Source organism: Gasterosteus aculeatus, chromosome 7, assembly GCF_964276395.1.
Source record: "Gasterosteus aculeatus chromosome 7, fGasAcu3.hap1.1, whole genome shotgun sequence".
Classification (NCBI taxonomy): domain Eukaryota; kingdom Metazoa; phylum Chordata; class Actinopteri; order Perciformes; family Gasterosteidae; genus Gasterosteus; species Gasterosteus aculeatus.
This window is the reverse complement of record NC_135694.1, coordinates 20,594,212-20,611,991: the sequence shown is the minus strand read 5'-3', so window position 1 is coordinate 20,611,991 and position 17,780 is coordinate 20,594,212. Positions and strand designations below refer to the sequence as shown.

Genomic DNA, 17,780 nt, shown 5'->3' with positions numbered 1-17,780 from the left:
CATCCCCTTCCACCAGGAAGCAACTCCAGAGATTCCTGGGATTTGCTAATTTCTATAGGAGATTCATCCGTAACTACAGTCAGGTATCAGGACCACTTACCCAGCTGACGTCCTCCAAAACCCCCTTTTTGTGGTCACAGGCAGCCGAGACTGCATTTAGACGTCTTAAGAACTTGTTTACCTCAGCCCCTGTGCTCTCTCACCCAGATCCCTCTCTTCAGTTCATCGTGGAGGTGGACGCGTCGGACACCGGTGTTGGAGCGGTGCTCTCCCAGCGATCCCCTGTCGATCAACGAACTCACCCCTGTGCCTTTTTCTCCCGTCGTCTGACCCCAGCCGAGAAGAACTATGACGTGGGTAACCGGGAGCTTCTGGCTGTGGTCCTCGCTCTCCAGGAGTGGAGGCATTGGCTGGAGGGTTCCACACACCCGTTCCTAGTATGGACCGATCACAGGAACCTCTCCTACCTACGCTCGGCCCGTCGTCTGAACTCGCGCCAGGCTCGGTGGGCCCTGTTCCTAGGCCGCTTCCAGTTCACCCTCTCCTACCGTCCTGGGTCGCGGAACATAAAACCAGACGCCTTATCCCGCCAGTTCTCCTCCCCTGTGGAAGACCTTCCCGTGGAGACCATCCTCCCTGCCTCCTGTGTGGTAGGAGCAGCTAGGTGGGAGGTCGAACAGTTGGTCCAGGAGGCACTACGTGACCAACCCGCCCCGGAGGACTGCCCCCAAGATCGGCTGTTTGTTCCGCCCACGGCCAGGTCCTCCGTGCTCCAGTGGGGACATGCTTCAAAGATCGCCTGTCATCCCGGTTCTCACCGGACCCTCACACTCCTCCGGCAGCGTTTCTGGTGGCCTACCATCGCAGCCGACACCAGGGAATTCGTCTCAGCCTGCTCCGTTTGTGCTCGCAGCAAATCCTCCCACCAAGCGCCCGCAGGCCTCCTTCGCCCACTGCCGATTCCCCACCGCCCCTGGTCCCATATTGCAGTAGACTTTGTTACTGGACTCCCACCTTCGGAGGGTAACACTGTTATCCTTACTATAGTTGATCGTTTCTCCAAGGCTGTGCACTTCGTCCCTCTGCCCAAACTCCCTTCGGCTCTAGAGACTGCCAACCTCCTCGTCCTACATGTGTTCAGACTCCATGGCATTCCTCTGGATATTGTGTCGGACCGGGGTCCTCAGTTCGCCTCTCGGGTCTGGAAAGCCTTTTGCCAAGCGTTAGGGGCGTCGGTCAGCCTTTCGTCTGGGTACCACCCTCAGACCAACGGCCAGACGGAGCGGGTCAATCAGGACCTCGGGTCAGCTCTCCGTTGTGTCTCTGCTAAACACCCTGCCTCTTGGTCCACCCATTTAAGCTGGGTGGAATACTCTCACAACTCCCTGGTCAGCTCCGCCACAGGCATGTCTCCTTTCATGGCTTCCCTGGGTTTCCAACCTCCCCTTTTCCCCATTCAGGAGACCGAAGTGGCAGTCCCCTCTGTCCAGGAACATCTCCGGCGAGCCCGCCGGGTATGGCGCGAGGCTGGTGCGGCCCTCAGACGTACTGCTGCTCGCAATCAGCGATTGGCGGACCGACATCGCTCCCCAGCGCCCCCATATCAGCCTGGTCAGAAGGTGTGGCTCTCCTCTCGGGACATCCCGCTCCAGACCGTGAGTAAGAAACTGGATCCCAGATACATCGGTCCTTTTGAGATTGAGAGAGTGATCAATCCTAGTGTGATGAGACTCAAATTGCCTCCGGAATTACATATCCACCCTGCTTTTCATGTGTCCCTATTGAAACCTGTCTCCACCAGCGATCTGTGCCCTCCGGCCGAACCCCCGCCACCCCCCCGGCTTGTTGACAACCATCCTGCTTACTCAGTCCGGCGGCTGCTGGATGTCCGCAGGCGCGGCCGGGGGTATCAGTACCTCGTGGACTGGGAGGGTTACGGTCCTGAGGCGCGGTCGTGGGTGTCCCGCTCGCTCATTTTGGGGCCGGACTTGTTGAGGGACTTTTATCGGGAGTTCCCCGACAAGCCTGGTAGGCCGCCAGGAGGCGTCCGTTGAGGGGGGGGTACTGTCGTGGTGTGATTTTTGATACTTGTTGTTTTGTGTTCTTCCATTTCCCTGGCAGTAGGAGACGGCGGAGGGCGAGGTTGGTGCTGAACGAGACACACCTGGTTCCCATCCCACCTAATCACTTGTGCCATAAAGACAGGCTCTGCTCGTCACTCCGGTGCCAGAGTATTCCCGCTCGTACCCGCTGCAACTCGTGGCTCCCGGCTCTCTTCTCCCGTGCTCTACGCCAGCCCAGCCAGCTCAACCTCCGTCGTCTCCTCCTTTTCCAGCGCCTTGTGTTTTTGTGTATCCTGCTGTGAGGATTAAACCTTTTGAAGACCATCTTGTCTCCTGTCTCTGCATTTTGGGGTCCACCGAGAACCGCACCGTGACACAAAACAAGCTCTCAATCCACAGCTACAGGCCGGGAAGCCATATAGACCACGCTTGGAAATGTACACTTGTTGAATCATGTATGAATGCAGGAGCTGGAGCATTGTGCCTGCTGTACACACTCCTGCAGACTTACACCCAGAACATTTTCCTTCCCCTGTTATAGAAACGTCATCGTGTTTACTTTATTTCCTCACCAAGCAAAAACCACAACCTATTTTGAGCCAAAAAAGGGATGTTTTCCCAAAGAACCATAGCTAGGACATTACTGAGCATGTTAAGATATGTTATGTCTGAACCACTGTTCAATATTTCTTCACTTAACCTTTGTATGATTCCTCATTTTTAAGATATTATTACATAAATCAGACAGCAATAAGCACTTAACTGAGATGAAAAGCTAAGAACCCCTTGGACAAAGACACACATAGTCTTTGATTAAATGTTTTAATCTGCATTTTAGAATAAGTAATAAATCAGAAGTTACAAATGCAGCATGAAACTGCCTGGCAAGTTGTACTGAAATAATTGGACAAATATTGTTTAATTAGTGATACTTTTTTGAAAGTATGCCGCAGTCTCATTATGGCTTCATGTACTGGACTGACATCACGGACGGCGCTTTGGACTGAAGCAGCAATGACACATATAATATATATATATAATTTTTTTTACATTAGCTATGTAAACAGTGGCAGCTGTGTGTTTTCGGTTCCAATGAATTTTCAAAAAGTATGTACAACTAACTCTATTGATCCAACAATGAAATACATTTCAGATTGGTCCTTAAAGCCAAATTGAAAAACAAAACCACCAAAAAGCAGATGGCAAAACTCTAAAAACGAACGACACAGAGAATTGCACTTCTAAAAACACTGTTTCTGACAGACGAGCAGAGACGGAGCTCTGAATCTCGCCCGTCGAGACGACGAGCTGATTTGGCCGAGGTGCAGGCTTATCTATAACGTGAGAATCTCAAAGCATTGTGCAGAAGATTCCCTGAGAAAGAAGCCCAAAAAAACTAAAGCAGCAGCAAATGTACAGACAAAAAGGAACCGACTGAAATACTTCCGGTCAGATCTGGCTTTCTGTGGTGGGCAGTTATAGTGGCTGTTCATCAAAAGTTAGCATAATGTGGCGAGCAAAGCAACTATCCTACTCATACACTACATATGAATCTTACAGCCATTTGTAACTCTCTTATATACTTTATATATCCCAGATCCCCCCAAAAATATCCCTTTCTCCCTTTTATTTTACACAAATTGCACCCTGAGATTTGATCAAATAAAATGTCCTTCAAAGGGTTTAAGTTGCGTCCACAGTCTACAAGCTCATATCTCACATTGTCTCGTAAATACAATAATCAAACCTCTGTTGAACTGACCTCCATGCACGAAATCCTGCACCTGACACTAGAGCATAACATTCTACGCGCACACGCACATCTACACGGACACGAGCAACCAGCACAGCGACCTGAAGCGAACACGCGGCGCGTTTTCAGAAGCCGGTGCAGGAGATTTCCCTCCAGCAGCACTGTGGCATTCTAAAGGCCGCACCTTACTGGCCGTAGTCTCCAGTGTGACATGCTTGAAGTTATGCTGTGATACTATTTGAGCGTGTGCGGTGGTTAAAAGGAAGCGGACAGTTGACTGTGGCGGTGCGGCATCCTCCCTTGTGCATTATTGCAACAATATAATAGAAGTAATTGAACCCTTCATGCACTGAAATCACACATCCTCAATGAGATGGTCTCGGGGGGGGGGGGGGCGCACAGGGACAACGCAGCTCGTCCCTCCTCACTGTGCTGGCGTTTCTCACAATAGATTGACGTTTACAGAATAACACGAACGACAGCAGACACTTAAGTCACAGGGCACACTAGTTTGTTTTAGCAGACACCGGTTATCTTTAAGAGAATATCTATTATACTATATCGAGCTGTCCAGAGGATGAGTTGTTAGCCGTGGATTTGAACTTCAGCATCATGACATCAGCGAGAGGGCGGGACCACATGCTGTCGCTGCTGTCATGTTTCTAAATACAAGGAACAGTACTGAATGTCCCGTAACAAAATACACAACAATACTGTGGATGCTCCATGCTGCATAGGGGGGGGGGGAAATTAAAACCCAAAGAGTCTGAGGCTACATGAGAGGATGAACTTCATCACAGAGCTTGAAAATGCATAATCAGATTTGAGGAGCGAGCCTACAATATGTGACGGGGTCTAACGTGGGCGGTAACAGCAGCGTTTATAGTGGCTATATACGGTTTTGTGCCAAACACACCAGATTTCTTCCTCTTTTCTTCCTTTATGACACCACCGTCTTCCTAACAAAAACAAAAACAACAGCAGCCCGCTGGTCTTCCCAGGTGGAGAAAGGAAATTCATAGCGACTTGAATGAGAAGCAAAGCATCAGTTCCCTCATGTATCCTTTCACTTATTGGCCTTTAGCTTCAGCTGGGAGACCCTCGCTTGTCCCAGTTTAGTGTGAACATCAACGGGCCTTTCGAAGAAGCGGACTATGGTCGGCTCGTTGAGCAGAGACGCCAGGACCTGCTCGAACGAAAACGACCACTGCGTCTCTGTGAGGTCGGCCCCGGCATCCGGACTGTTGCGGGAGCCGGAGCTCCCTGGGGAGGTAGAAGCTTCTCCCGCCGAGAGCTCCTCCTCCGCGGTGGCGGCGGCGGCAGTGTCGGCGGATTTTGTGGACCCTGACGGGCTGCTGGGCTCCTGCAGCCTGCGTCCCACTTCCTCCATCCTCAGGAGAAGACTGGTCACGTGAGCCACGGCTCGGTATAGAGACTCCTCCTCTGGATCGCCGTGAAAGATGTTGTACAGTGTCTTGGAGAACTGGATGAACTGAGACTGGGACACAAAAAAGAAGTATATACACTGTGCTTCACAGGTAATTGGCCGTTTCTCGGGAAGAAAATGGTCCCCTCGCTTAATGGAACCACATGGAAAGGTTACCTGATTGATTCGGGGGAGGTCTTTAATTGTTTCCTCTTTCCGGAGTATTTCGTTCTGCCACTGCTTCAGGTAGGCCTGCAGGTCCACTTTTCCTCTACCTGTCAATTTCACATACAAACCGTAAACAATCGTACACAACCAAAAAAACATGCTCAGCTTTTTTTGTTAGAGCTTCGGAGTGTTTGTGAGGGATCGGATTTGTTGAAATATTACCTCTTTCGGGGCTTTTCCTTATCACACCCTCTTCGGGTAGATCAAACGCTGAAAAATAGAAGCAGCATATGGACGAATGGCATAGCAGAATGCTGCTACAACAATCAATATATTCATGGAAATTAGGCAAGCATTAAGGCAGAATTGTGACAGGAGTAAGGAGAAAGGGGTAAGGGTGAAATTTTAGTTTTATTAGAAAAAGAAGAGAAAAGAGGCTGACCAGAGAGTCTACTCAAGTAAGAAGAGTCTTCAGCCACTGGAATAATTCTTTGTTCCTTTAAGTGCAAAGGACTACCTGTGAAAGCTAAAAGATACCGAATGTGAGAGCACGGAGAGGAAAGATGAAGCACAGCAGCAATGGGGATCCAATTTGATAAAAAAACAAAAACAAAGATATTAATACACGCTGAGTTACCGGTGGATTAAACACAGTGTAATGCAAGCACATGTGACACTCCTGAAGTAGGTTGCGTCTTTGCGAATCTGCCTACAAAGTCCGAGGTCAGGCTGAATGAGATGTGCTGTACTTTTTCGGCTACAACCCCCACCGATGTCTGTTTGTGCATGCATGCATGTCAGTTTGCATTGCTGGATTAAACAATTACCCACACAAGCCGGCAGTGTCATTATATTTGGCAGATAGCTTGGCACTGCGTCAGCGGCACAGCCAGATGATCCTCTTGTTGGTCCCTCTGTGTGTCTGACGAGACATTTGTTTCTGATACTCTGATAATCTAAACTGAGTCAGACTTAATCATTGAGGTGACCGTCTCAAATTTCCACCTAAAATCCCAAATATCATTGAAAATCTAATTTGGCCGATTATCATTAAATTGACTGATTATCTCCAAATCTTTGGAATCTTCAAACCAGCAGGTCAACAGAGTATAATATTCTCACTGTTGTACACAGATAACTTATGGTACACTATCACCATCTTTACATTCACACACAACATACAGCTTAATATTTGTTCACGCTCCACAATTGTACATCTCTTAACAGCAAGTGCACCCCTGACATTTTGTTGTCCTCACTAACAATCAGGACACAGATGGTGGCGCTGTCTTCCCCCCCGCTCTGTGATCAAAGCTGTTGAGTGAGCTCAGCTGCTGTACTTTGTGTTTTGGACTAAAAAAAAAACACAGCAGAAAGCACATCATTTAATTTCCTCGATCAATGATGTGTTCGGCCCCGGGGCCAAGGCTGTCCCACTGTGAAACTCAACGCACAGCTGCCAGCCTTCAAAAGCGTTGACGATTGCGCTTTTTTGCATCATGAAAAAAAAAACCCCACTGAACCTGGGTAATTATTGTCTTGGTACCTTGATTTGTTCTGACATTGCTCGATTGCTTCTATACACGGCCCAAACAACAGATGGTCGGCTTTCTTAAACATCATGCTGAAATACAAGCCTCGCACCGCTGTACATAGAAACGCAACGTGCATGTAGAATGACATCTCAGAAATGCCGTTCCACTTATCAGGCAGAGTCTGGAGCACTCGAGCTGATTAAAATCTGCAAGAGTTCAGTACTGGGGACCTGTCCTTGGTGCTGAAGGAAGGAACGCTCCACATGACATAAGACGTCACAGACAGTGAGTCAGTGCTCGTCTGCTGTTAAGCTGTCAGTTGTTATTTGAGCACTTCCTCCTTATCATAAACCCTGGACCACTGCAAAATGCCCTTACAGCTCCTTCGCACCCATCGTTGCCATGGCAAAGTTCTTTCACCCAATATAGGCTATTTTTACTCGTGCCTTCAGGCCCGCACAAACACGTTACGCAGTCAAGAGTCACACGTTCAAGGACATTTTGTAGCCTCGGGCCATGTGCTCGCTCATCAAGTGCTGAGTTATGGACAAAACCCACATTTTTAATCCCCGGAGCACAAAGACTATCTGACCTTGTGTTGTTCTCCGGCCTTCTCCTGTCGACAGTAGTTATCTTACTGCTGCCACGTTATGCAGAGTCCAGGGAATGATAAGGATGCACTTTTTAAAAAAAGTGCGTGTTTGAACTTTGAACCCTGAATGTATGTGTAATCACTGTATACATTTTGTGCGAGAAATGGGTCAGAGGTTGAAGCTGATGGTACATGAATAGGTATCTATCTTGTAGTTTACAATAGACCACAGTTTTCAAACTATTTATTTTTTTTGTCATTGAGATTTAATGCACAAATGCTCATCACTCACCTGGTGGCAGGTGCAGCTTGAAGAGGAATTTCAGCTTATTGGTGAAGGAGCCACTGTACAAGGTATCTGCGGGGGGAGCATTGTGAAATTATAGCAGCGGGGATACGAAGGGTAATGGCTGCGTTAGCGGAGAGCAGAGAGCGGGCGAGCTCACCGAGGGCAAAGCAGAACTCTTTAAAGTTGACGAGGCCGTCTTGGTTCTCGTCGATCAGGCGGAAGACCCAGAGGGAGAGGGTGCTCTTGGAGGTGCAGAAAGCCCAGGGCTCCAGCAGAGAGAAGAGGGTGCTGAACTGCTGGAAACCCAACTGGTACTGCTCCAAATAGGCCAGGCTGGGGTCATGATGGAGCAGTGCTGGACTCTTCATTGTCCAATAGCAGCACAGGAAATGCTGCCTCTGAAAATAGAAAACAAAGAAAAACGTCAATTAATAACCAGTGACATTTTCTATGCTCACACTCAAGATCCCGGGTGGTGTAATTGACTCACTTTGAACAAGTTATAAATGCTGTCGAGATGTGAGGCACTGAATTGGACTTCTTGGGTCACCACACGAATCTGAAAAGAAATAATGAAATTCATCCTTAATGCCTCAGAAACAATGCAGGTACGCCAGCTACTGTAAAGTCGACAGCCACTCACCACATTCTGTTTGGTTGTGTCCTCCAGTGTCTGGATCACATGCAGTTTGTTTCTTTTGCGTGAACTCTCGACTTCCTCCGTACGGATATTTCCATATTTCTAAAAACCAAGCACGATTGGTTTACTTCATCCCAAAACTGACATCGCTGAATCAAACCGACACAGAGGAACACGGTACCTCGTAGGCCTCTCGGATCAGTTCGCTGATATCCACCTTCGGGTGCGAGGCTCGATCGTTATTGCCCACTGAAGCTTGCTGCACTGTTGACGGAAGGGGACTGTCTTTGTTTGTCACGCTGTCGAAGAATCTGAAACAACAGCGTTGGGAGAAAGCAGGACAGTGGTTTACACAGTGATCACGCTTAATAAAAACATCTGGCCAGCTTGCTTTGCGTTCCCACAAACTTGTTGAGGATGGTGACGGCCTCGGCATCGTCCTGGCAGCTGATCAGAGCCCCCAAGTTGTAGTCCAGCACTGTCAGGCCGAGCTGCAAGATGGCTTTTATACCGTCGTAGAAAAAACAGTCCACCACGTTCACAGCACTCTCTATCGGGAGGACACTGATGAAAAGCGTGAGGAACCAAGACAAGGACACGGACGAGAAGAAACTCAGGTCTGTCATGTGCTCCACCAGCTGGGGGAGGTTTTCTCTGATCAGATCCTCGAACACGGCTTGGTCGACCAGAGCACCTGAAGAAAGGGATATCGGCGCAGTTCAGATTGCGACTTTCTCTTGAGTCTGGACATTAGCAGCTGAAGCACGATGGGAATTAATTGTACTCTCACCAATTATTCGGCGGTTGAAGTAATCTGGCAACATCCTCTCGCAGACGGCTACCAAGAGCCAGAAAGCCTCCTCCTCTTTGGCGTAGAGCAGAAGAACGGATGTGAGAATGTTCATGGCCTGAACAGGCAGAAAAAAAGGTTTTTTTTTTTAAAAACAGACTGCCTGATTTGCAAGTAGGTCAGGTAAGAAGGTCACAGTAACGGAGGCGAGAGACCATTTTACAAAAGGTGTCTCCAGAAATGAATGTTTTTCAAAGCTCTGGTGCCTTTAAAAGAAATGTATTCAACGGTTTTGGACCCAATGTGGCATTCTGAGCTCTACAGGCTTTTCCTAAGGCACTCGGCCTTTAAAGAAAAAATCCCTCTGCTTTTCAGAGCAGCTGCACGTAAAAGACTCAGGTTTAAAACCAAAAGGGTCCGACGGTCTTTGTTGTCTCTACGATAACCATACGTCACAAAATCTCACCCTGTTAAAGAGAACCCGAAATGATAACAGAGATGTAAAGGTAAATAATGATCATGTGAGTAAATTGCCGGGACAGTTTATGTGTCCATGTCTGTCCTCTACATATGTTTATATGTAAATAAACACACACACACTTACATATAGATGTATGTGTGTGTTGTTGTGACAGTTACAATCTGGGCTTTTCCGCCTGTCAAAGAAAACAAATCAAAGCACCTGGCAGTAGCCAATTTTGGGGTTCCTGTATGCGTAGGCGGTAAGGACTCTGCGCAGAGCGGAGATTCCGGTGTCGCTCTGAAAAGCCGGGTGCTCTGGCAGAGAGCGGTGCAAGTCTCTCTCGATCTCATCTGTAGCCAAAGTGCTCGTGCCCAAAGACTGTTCAACCAGATCGGAGTAATAGCCGGGATGAGTGGCCATGTCGTTGACAGCCCCTGCAGAGGAAGAACCAGTGAATCCAAAAAACAGATGCTGTTCAGATCCCACACCAGCCATGTTTTATTTAATGATTCATGCTGAAGAAGCATAACACTCTCAATCCCGCACGCCTTCGCCAACTAATCACTGAGCCGTCCCTTAGTATAAATGACGCGGCCAGAGTGAAGTCTGTCGAATAAATACCTGAAAAAAGCATCCACAGCTCTCCTCGCAAGGCCTCGGGCACACCACGAACAATCAGGTCCCGCGTCTTCCTGGTGAAGAACATACTTGTGCCTCGTCCGTATTCAGAGAAATGGATGTTCCACGACTGTTCCTTCATCTTTTCTTTAAGCTGCCGAATGCACACACAGGGTTATTTAACAAGCCCTGCCACACTTTTAAAGCTATTTGTATTTCTAAACGGAGGGATTTTTTAAATTTATGTCCAGCCCTGAATCCATCAGACACCCACTAAAACAGCCCCGTCCTGCGGATCATGAGAAGGACCTGCAGGGTAACACAGTCGCATTTTGGTAGCGGAGGTTATATCTCATTTAAAACAAAACTCTATATTTACCATTTTGGGTTCAAGGTTTTCGACATCCTGCGGGTGGAAAACGGTCATGAGCGCCTCAGTGCTCACAGCCTTGCTGCTGTCTTTCTGTCCCACCATCAGCGTTACGTCCTCTGGGTTGTCCTCAAAGTGGTTGATGAGCGACTGGCACTCGCCCCGTATGGCCTTACGTCAGAAATACATATTATTAGATTAGTCATGTCGGACAGCACTACTAGCTGTGAGTAGAGCTACAATGGCACAAATAAAGCGATAACCACGTTACCTCTGATGATGCTGAGTGCTGAGGGCTCGCACTAATCCCACACCTGCTCCGGATCGTGTTGGCGAGCAGCTGGTAGCCTCGCACCTCGGAGAAACGCAGCGCCCTCTTTCCACGCATGCACACCGTTAGAGACCTGCTGCTGGCGTCTGACTTCTCAACATTTATAACCTGGAGGAGGTCAATGTTCACTTTTAGGTTTTCTGCCCTTCATCCAGGATTTTGTTTGTTGTGTCGTTATTGTTTACGTCGCTCCGGTTTCACTCTACCTCTCGCATTGGGATGATGACATGACATTGGCTTCCATCTTGGCTGGCGAAACACAGGTAGTTCTCAGACAGACAGATCTTGCCAAGTGTGTTAAAATGGCTGAAGGGCACCCACAGGAAGCTCTCGTGCACCTCCAGCAGGTTTTCCTCTTTGGGGAGCCTGAAAAATGTCCGGAACTGCTCACTCTTTGCATGGGCTTCTAGGCCTCTGGTGGGGTTGGGTGGATAAAGCAGAAAACAATCAGCAGAACATCACATTTATATGACATTATTTCAGAGTTCAAAAAGCGTGGTTCTAGCTGATCGTCACCCAAATAAATGCTTGAATAGGTTCTCAAAGTATTCAACTACAGTATGTTGATTTTAGAATTGTCATGTGTGGTCTACGTGCCACTCCAGCCACAGATAACAACGCGCGTTTAGACTTAAGTCAGACTTTGTTTCCTCTGCATCTTTAAGCGGGCACCCGGCACTGACAGGATCCCGTGCCGCTGTGCACTGCAGCGGGCAGACAGTTACCTCTTGGTAATTTGCAAGGGGTCGGACAGCGCTGGCTCTCTCTGGAAGGACTCTTTATCAAAAAGGCGCTTGACGGAGTAGTCAGCCAGCTGTTCCATGATAACAAAGGTTTCGTTTAGGTGCATCAGCATGGAGAAGTAGTGATCCTCCCCATGGGCCAAGACATGGATGCTCTCCGTCAGGATAACGTTGGAAGTTTTCTCCAGCCTCCAGATCTCATCCCAGGAGATGATGAGTTTCACTGCAGTCATGACAATGAGTGAAAATGAGACCAGTGACTAACGCACACAGCTGCGAAGATAAAGATTTTCAAGTGCTGGGTAAATTATAATCAAGCAATTAAGTACAGAAATGGTCAAAAGCTCATTAATTAGAAAGAAGAAATCCATCCAGTAACATCATACCTACTAGTGCCTTTGTAAAGGATTACTGATACCAAACAATGAACATTTTCAAAGCATTATTGTGATAATTCTTAAAATGTCACTTGGCTTCATTAATATTCAGTGTTATCCATCATCCTGACTGCTTTTCTAGTCTACCTGCACTATGAGGTCTGCCACCGTACAATGGCCTTTTCAGAATAATGTAAACTAGAATTATGTGGAGAAAGAAAAAATTGTTCTTTTCAGACCACGAAAGCCAACAACGGTTAGCATTAGTAGCAGCCACGCTGTTTGTTTCCACCCATCAAAATTGGCAGGAGAAATGGCAGCTGTTAGTCAAATAAAGAGAAATGGTCTCACCCTCCGCTCCCAGCAGGTACGAGTAGAAGCAAAGGAAGTTCGTGCTGAGGTAGAGCCAGCCCTGGCAGGGCACTTTGCCCCTCCAATAGCTGCACGAGTAATATGTGACCAGCTTTTCCATCGGTGGCAGCTCAAACCACTTCTCAAACCTCAAAAGGGCTTCCCGAAACTTCTCCGGGTCTTCCTCCAGCACCAGGGATGTCTTCCCTTCCTCAGCAATGAGACCCTAACACATCAAACATCAAAGGTTACTGCGGATTGAGGTGGACAATAAAAGAATGCACCATCTTGCTTTATGCTGCTCAAATTAATATATTTACATCGACAAAGGAAGAAAAGAGTGTGGCTGTTTGTGTATAACCCACACCTTCAGAAGAAATGCTCCATATAATCAGGGATAACAACAGTATTACGAGAATCAAGAGGCCTTCATACAGTAATGTGTAGTGTTATGATTTCAGCACTGCGGAGAGATTAATATGTAGACATATTAGCCATGTGGGATAAGAGGTTCTTACTCTAATCTTGCCCTGTACAAAGCTGGTGATGTCCTCGCTGGAGTCAAACACGGAGAGCGTCCTCATGATGTTCTGTTGCAGCCACTCCCAGTGCTGAACAATTTCCTCCTTTGTGACACCTGACCCCATGTCAAGAGAGAAAAAAACATTAGAAAAACACAACTGTCTTAAATGTAACTTTACTAGTACTGCTCTAGTAATTCTAGTAATCCAGAATGAGATTGAAATATAGGAACATACCACATGCTATGGACCAATACACCTGAGAGTCAGGTGTGTGGTGCAGAATGCGGTATGGAGCGACTTTGGATGTGGAGTCCAACACGGTATCCAGAGTTCCCACGAGGAGGCCTGTAATATACAGCGCATTGATATTTTTAACCACCTGCGTCGTATGTGACCTTCAAACATGCAATGCCTTTGAAACATATTGGACATGTATGCATAAAACATAATAATTGATGAATCACTGTCTGTTAATCGATCACGTCAGTGTTAAAAATGGTATTTGGTGATAAATGGCTGTTTGACAGCAACCTGTGCATTGATGAGCATAGAAATGATCCCTCACGCCCTCCGACGGCGCCCCACAAGTGAAATGGGCTAAATCTGTTACCTTTAATAACGTCTCTCTCACATGCCCTCCATGAATTATTAACAAGGTAGCAGTGAAACCACAGTCATGCACTACATCAGCATTATACCGGCCTGCCTGCCGAGCATCGACCAGCCCTCCACATGCTCTGCTTTAAAGGACTTAAAGGATCAAACGTGGTTCACATCATCTATGTTCGCATCAGTGTGGAACAACTTCACACAGTGGAGACTTAAACACATGAAAGATAGATAGAGAGATGCTTTGGACATAAAAGGTCTTGTGCTGCAGAGAGAATTCAAGCGCATCAGGCCTGGTACCATCAGGTAGTATTTAACCTCCACGGCTGTTAAAAATCCCCAAAAGGACACTGCTCCTTTTGTCTCCAGTCAGAACAACATTCATTATCACTTACTATGTTTTAATTACCGTGCGTCGGTCACACAGATGCATGTGGTTAGAAGTTGTAGGTTAAAACCGCTGGCGGTATTTTAGGCACCACGTGACAATGTTTTTTAGACATCAGTCAGTGAACAATGTCATGCAGTCAGCTGGTTGCAAGGTTGTTTCTGCATGACAAACACACTTGGGGTTTGGTTGGAACCGAGGGTCTGAGGGTGCGCGCTCCAAAGAGAAGGCGTCATGAGCGAACACGTTATTCTTCTTATTGGCAACTGGTTACTTAGGAAAATGCACCACTCTTCCCTAAAACTGCTAGGTGTGTTAAAGTTTACTGTACTCCCAAGAGGAAGTACTACCAACAGCTTCAATATACATTTTGAGGTGTAAAATTCAATCCAATTTAGAATAATCCGTTACCGAGGCTAAAAGAATCAGATCAGTGTGTCTGATAACTACACTGATGGCCAAGTTAGTGTGTGGTTTTGTCAGATATTTATATGCCACAAGTCCATCGCAAGAAAAACATGGAAAGCTCGACAAAAGATCTGTAGGAGGGATGCAATTATTGGTAATGAGGAAATTCATCAACAATCTATTGAATTAACATGTATTTTAATGACATTCACTTATTTTGTCAGAATTCCTGCCTGTGTTTATGTCACTGTACATATAATAGGTTTAGCATTTTAACTTTTAGTAGTTATTGACTGTAATCAATATGCCTAATGAAAACACCAGTAGTTGTCAAAGCACTGACATAAACCACATTCAACAACTCAACTAAGCAGCAATGTCTCACATTCATTGTTCAGGAAGTAGCCGGCTCCTGACATCCTAAATAATGTCTAACCTCATGGAGAAAGTTGTGCACATCTTCACAAACTGACTAAACTTGGGCGAAACAACAAAGTGTAAATGTCCCCTTCAGAGCGACTGGTCAAACATCTGCATATTGTCATGACGTAGCTACTCCGAAATCCACGATTGTGTTTTCGTCACCCAGTAATGCGCCTTGACTCCCGATCTCACAACAACGGCACAAAGTTCACCCACGACCTCACCTCTTTTTTACGAGGTTACCACCTTGTCATCGATAGTAACGAGCGCAAAGGGGCCAAGGCACCGGCACGTACACTCACAAGCACCGCGAAAAAGAATGGAGTCACGCAGGCTGCCATGACAACACGGGAAAGCAGCTGTCTCGTTCGGCTCGTACCTGTTGCCATGAGGACGTTATTCCGCCCCGCGCGGCGCGGACGCCGCTACGTCAGCTCATGCCGACGTATGGCGAGTTTAACCCGTTCGCAACTTGTTTAGTTGAGACGTGTGTGTCGGCGACGCCGAAAGCGGCTGTAACCGACACACACGCGCGCGCGAGGAGGTCGAGGACGCAGCCGCTGACGTTACCTGTCAAACCGCCTCCGCCGTCTCCGTAACCGCGTCTCCTTTGCAGTACGAAGTACTCGTTGTCGTCTTCCGTGACCCACAGTTTGAACGCGTTCTTCAGCAGAATCTCATCGGGTTTGAGCCACATGTTTCAACTGTCATGGAGTTACGGATCCGCCTGGCATGTCCCGGTTGTCTGTAACGTTGCCCCGCATCAAACCCGGGGGCATTTGTTTGTGTCCGAATCCCTCCCTTCCCACGTCGACAAGAAATGCTGCCAGAGCCGCAATGCATTCTGGGATTGTAGTTTCTGAGGAGAAGGCGGTTCTCCGGGTAGCAAAAAACTACTGAATAACTGATTAATTTATTAATTATTTGTCATTATTATGATATCATGTATTATTATGACACGATATCATTATTTATATTATTATTATAACGTTATTATATTATTATAATCATATAATAATTATATATTATAATTATAAATATATATATATAGCTACAAAAAATAATAAATGTGCATGCTTAAGTTTCCCCTATTTACTGATATTTCTAGCGTTGATGTTTGTATTTGAATTATATTTCTCTTTGTAAATTGTTATTTCAATGAACTGGTAACAGTGTTTGCTTTGCAACCATTCTTGGGTGGTTATGTGGATGTACTAATATCGTACATTAAAATATGTATCTCTGTGTCTCACGCACAGAGGCCCAACAGGCCATAGCACAGCGTTCCCTAATCCGAAGCATCCTATCCTATGTCGATCAACGCCCATATCTAAATTATCATGTTTATCGGTTTGGTTGTCTTTGTGATATCTGAGCTATGAGCTTATTATTTATGACACATCTAAAGGTGGAGATCGAGTGCTTTCAAAAATGTAAAAACAAAGTATGTGGTTTGGAACTCTATTCGGGCTGTAAAATGTAATCATTGCTTCATTCAAAGAAACAAATGCAACATGATGGCTGATTCATATGCAGGAAGTGAGTGCGATGATTTTTCCAATGGATCAGCAGTATAAATAGATTGAAATCCTTTACCATTGATGGCATAAGTGTCTTGCAGCACCATGTTGACATGGTGAATTAAATGCACAGATAAAAGGTTACAGTTGATTTTTTTGTTACATGATACTAAAGTTTCTCAAGCTACACAATCTCGTCTTCCAAAACAAATGTGACTATTGATCTTACAACAAGTAAGATCTCTGTGGGGGAAATCTCTCCCCAAAACACGGGAACTAAAGTGTAGAAATATGCTCTCACTCACTGATGGACGAGGTTGAGGTTGGGGTCCTGTGCAGTGGAATGTTACAATACTATTGTGTGCTGTTTGAATCCCTTAATTGGGAAAAATGGGCCTGGGCAGCTTGAAAAAAAGCAGCCCAACTATGTGTACATGTTTTGGACCATGTACTGTGTAAGAAAGCAAGAACAAAAAGCAGCTCTTGGAAATGGCAATCCCCGCTCAACAGTCAAGTTTATGTGGAACTGATTGTGTGAGACACAATTTTAAACAATCATGATGAGCTTCTGCATTTTGTTTTCATTTCTTTGCTTTTTTTCCTGTCTTTTTAAACACATTCCACCGACGACGCGCCCTTTAAAATTGAACATTGAACATATTTAAGGGAGACTCTAGTGGCCTACTGGATTTAGGAAAACTGACGACTGAATGCTGTTTGCAATATGAATCAGTAGTAAACACAGTTCAACAAAAGAAATATCAGAACGGTTGACCGTCACTCAATTTACACCCAATTATTGTTAAAATATGCAAGTGTTGTTGCTGCCACCAGGTGGCCCAGGAGTGAATTCTTACAGGTTTCAAATCTACTGAGTCTACATATCTTTGGAATACTAAAGGGCATTAGCAGCTTGAACACAAAACAATTTTCATCATATTTACGCAGACCACTTCTGTTGCAGAAGACAACATAATGCAATATATCCTATAATCTCTTCTTTTGTGGGCATCGATCGGAGAGTGAGACAATGTTTATTATAGTATCATTTGTAAAATGCCATATTTGTAAATTGGGACTTCAGAACATCAACATTTTTAAACCAATGTAAACCCATTCACATTAACATATATACACAAACCATTACCATGCATTTGCCCTACACCTACCAAATTCATTTTGTAGTACTATGTAAAACCATTTTATTCTATTACCTCAGGCGTTTTGAATGAATACATTTAAGGTAAAGCCTTATTGCGTTGCCATGTGTTTTACACGAATTTGGTATTTACAGAACCTCGTATTCTTTCTCTCTTCTTCAAAACACACGAGTTTTTAATTCTCCGTCTATTCTCGTTAAAACGCGCTGTGTGTTAAACGCACCGTAGAGGGCAGTAGT

The 17,780-nt window shown here is 46.0% G+C and overlaps 1 protein-coding gene across 2 annotated transcripts; it reads right to left on the bottom strand.

Annotated features, from left to right (window-relative positions):
* Positions 1-2,871: 2,871 nt before the first annotated feature.
* tbc1d8b (TBC1 domain family member 8B) lies at positions 2,872-15,706 on the bottom strand. Of its 2 annotated transcripts, XM_040181882.2 has the most exons (21): positions 15,432-15,706; positions 13,268-13,378; positions 13,028-13,146; positions 12,510-12,735; positions 11,764-12,004; positions 11,245-11,452; positions 10,979-11,146; positions 10,717-10,878; positions 10,341-10,491; positions 9,939-10,153; positions 9,257-9,374; positions 8,875-9,160; positions 8,648-8,777; positions 8,470-8,568; positions 8,317-8,385; positions 7,984-8,224; positions 7,830-7,895; positions 5,853-5,936; positions 5,633-5,680; positions 5,420-5,517; positions 2,872-5,314 (listed from the first exon to the last, which is right to left on the bottom strand). In XM_040181882.2, the coding sequence occupies exons 1-21, from the start codon at positions 15,556-15,558 to the stop codon at positions 4,883-4,885; spliced, it is 3,399 nt and encodes a 1,132-aa protein (XP_040037816.2). In that variant the 5' UTR covers positions 15,559-15,706; the 3' UTR covers positions 2,872-4,882. The 2 variants fall into 2 exon arrangements, with proteins under 2 accessions (XP_040037816.2, XP_040037817.2); XM_040181883.2 differs by lacking the exon at positions 5,853-5,936.
* Between the last annotated feature and the right edge of the window lie 2,074 nt (positions 15,707-17,780).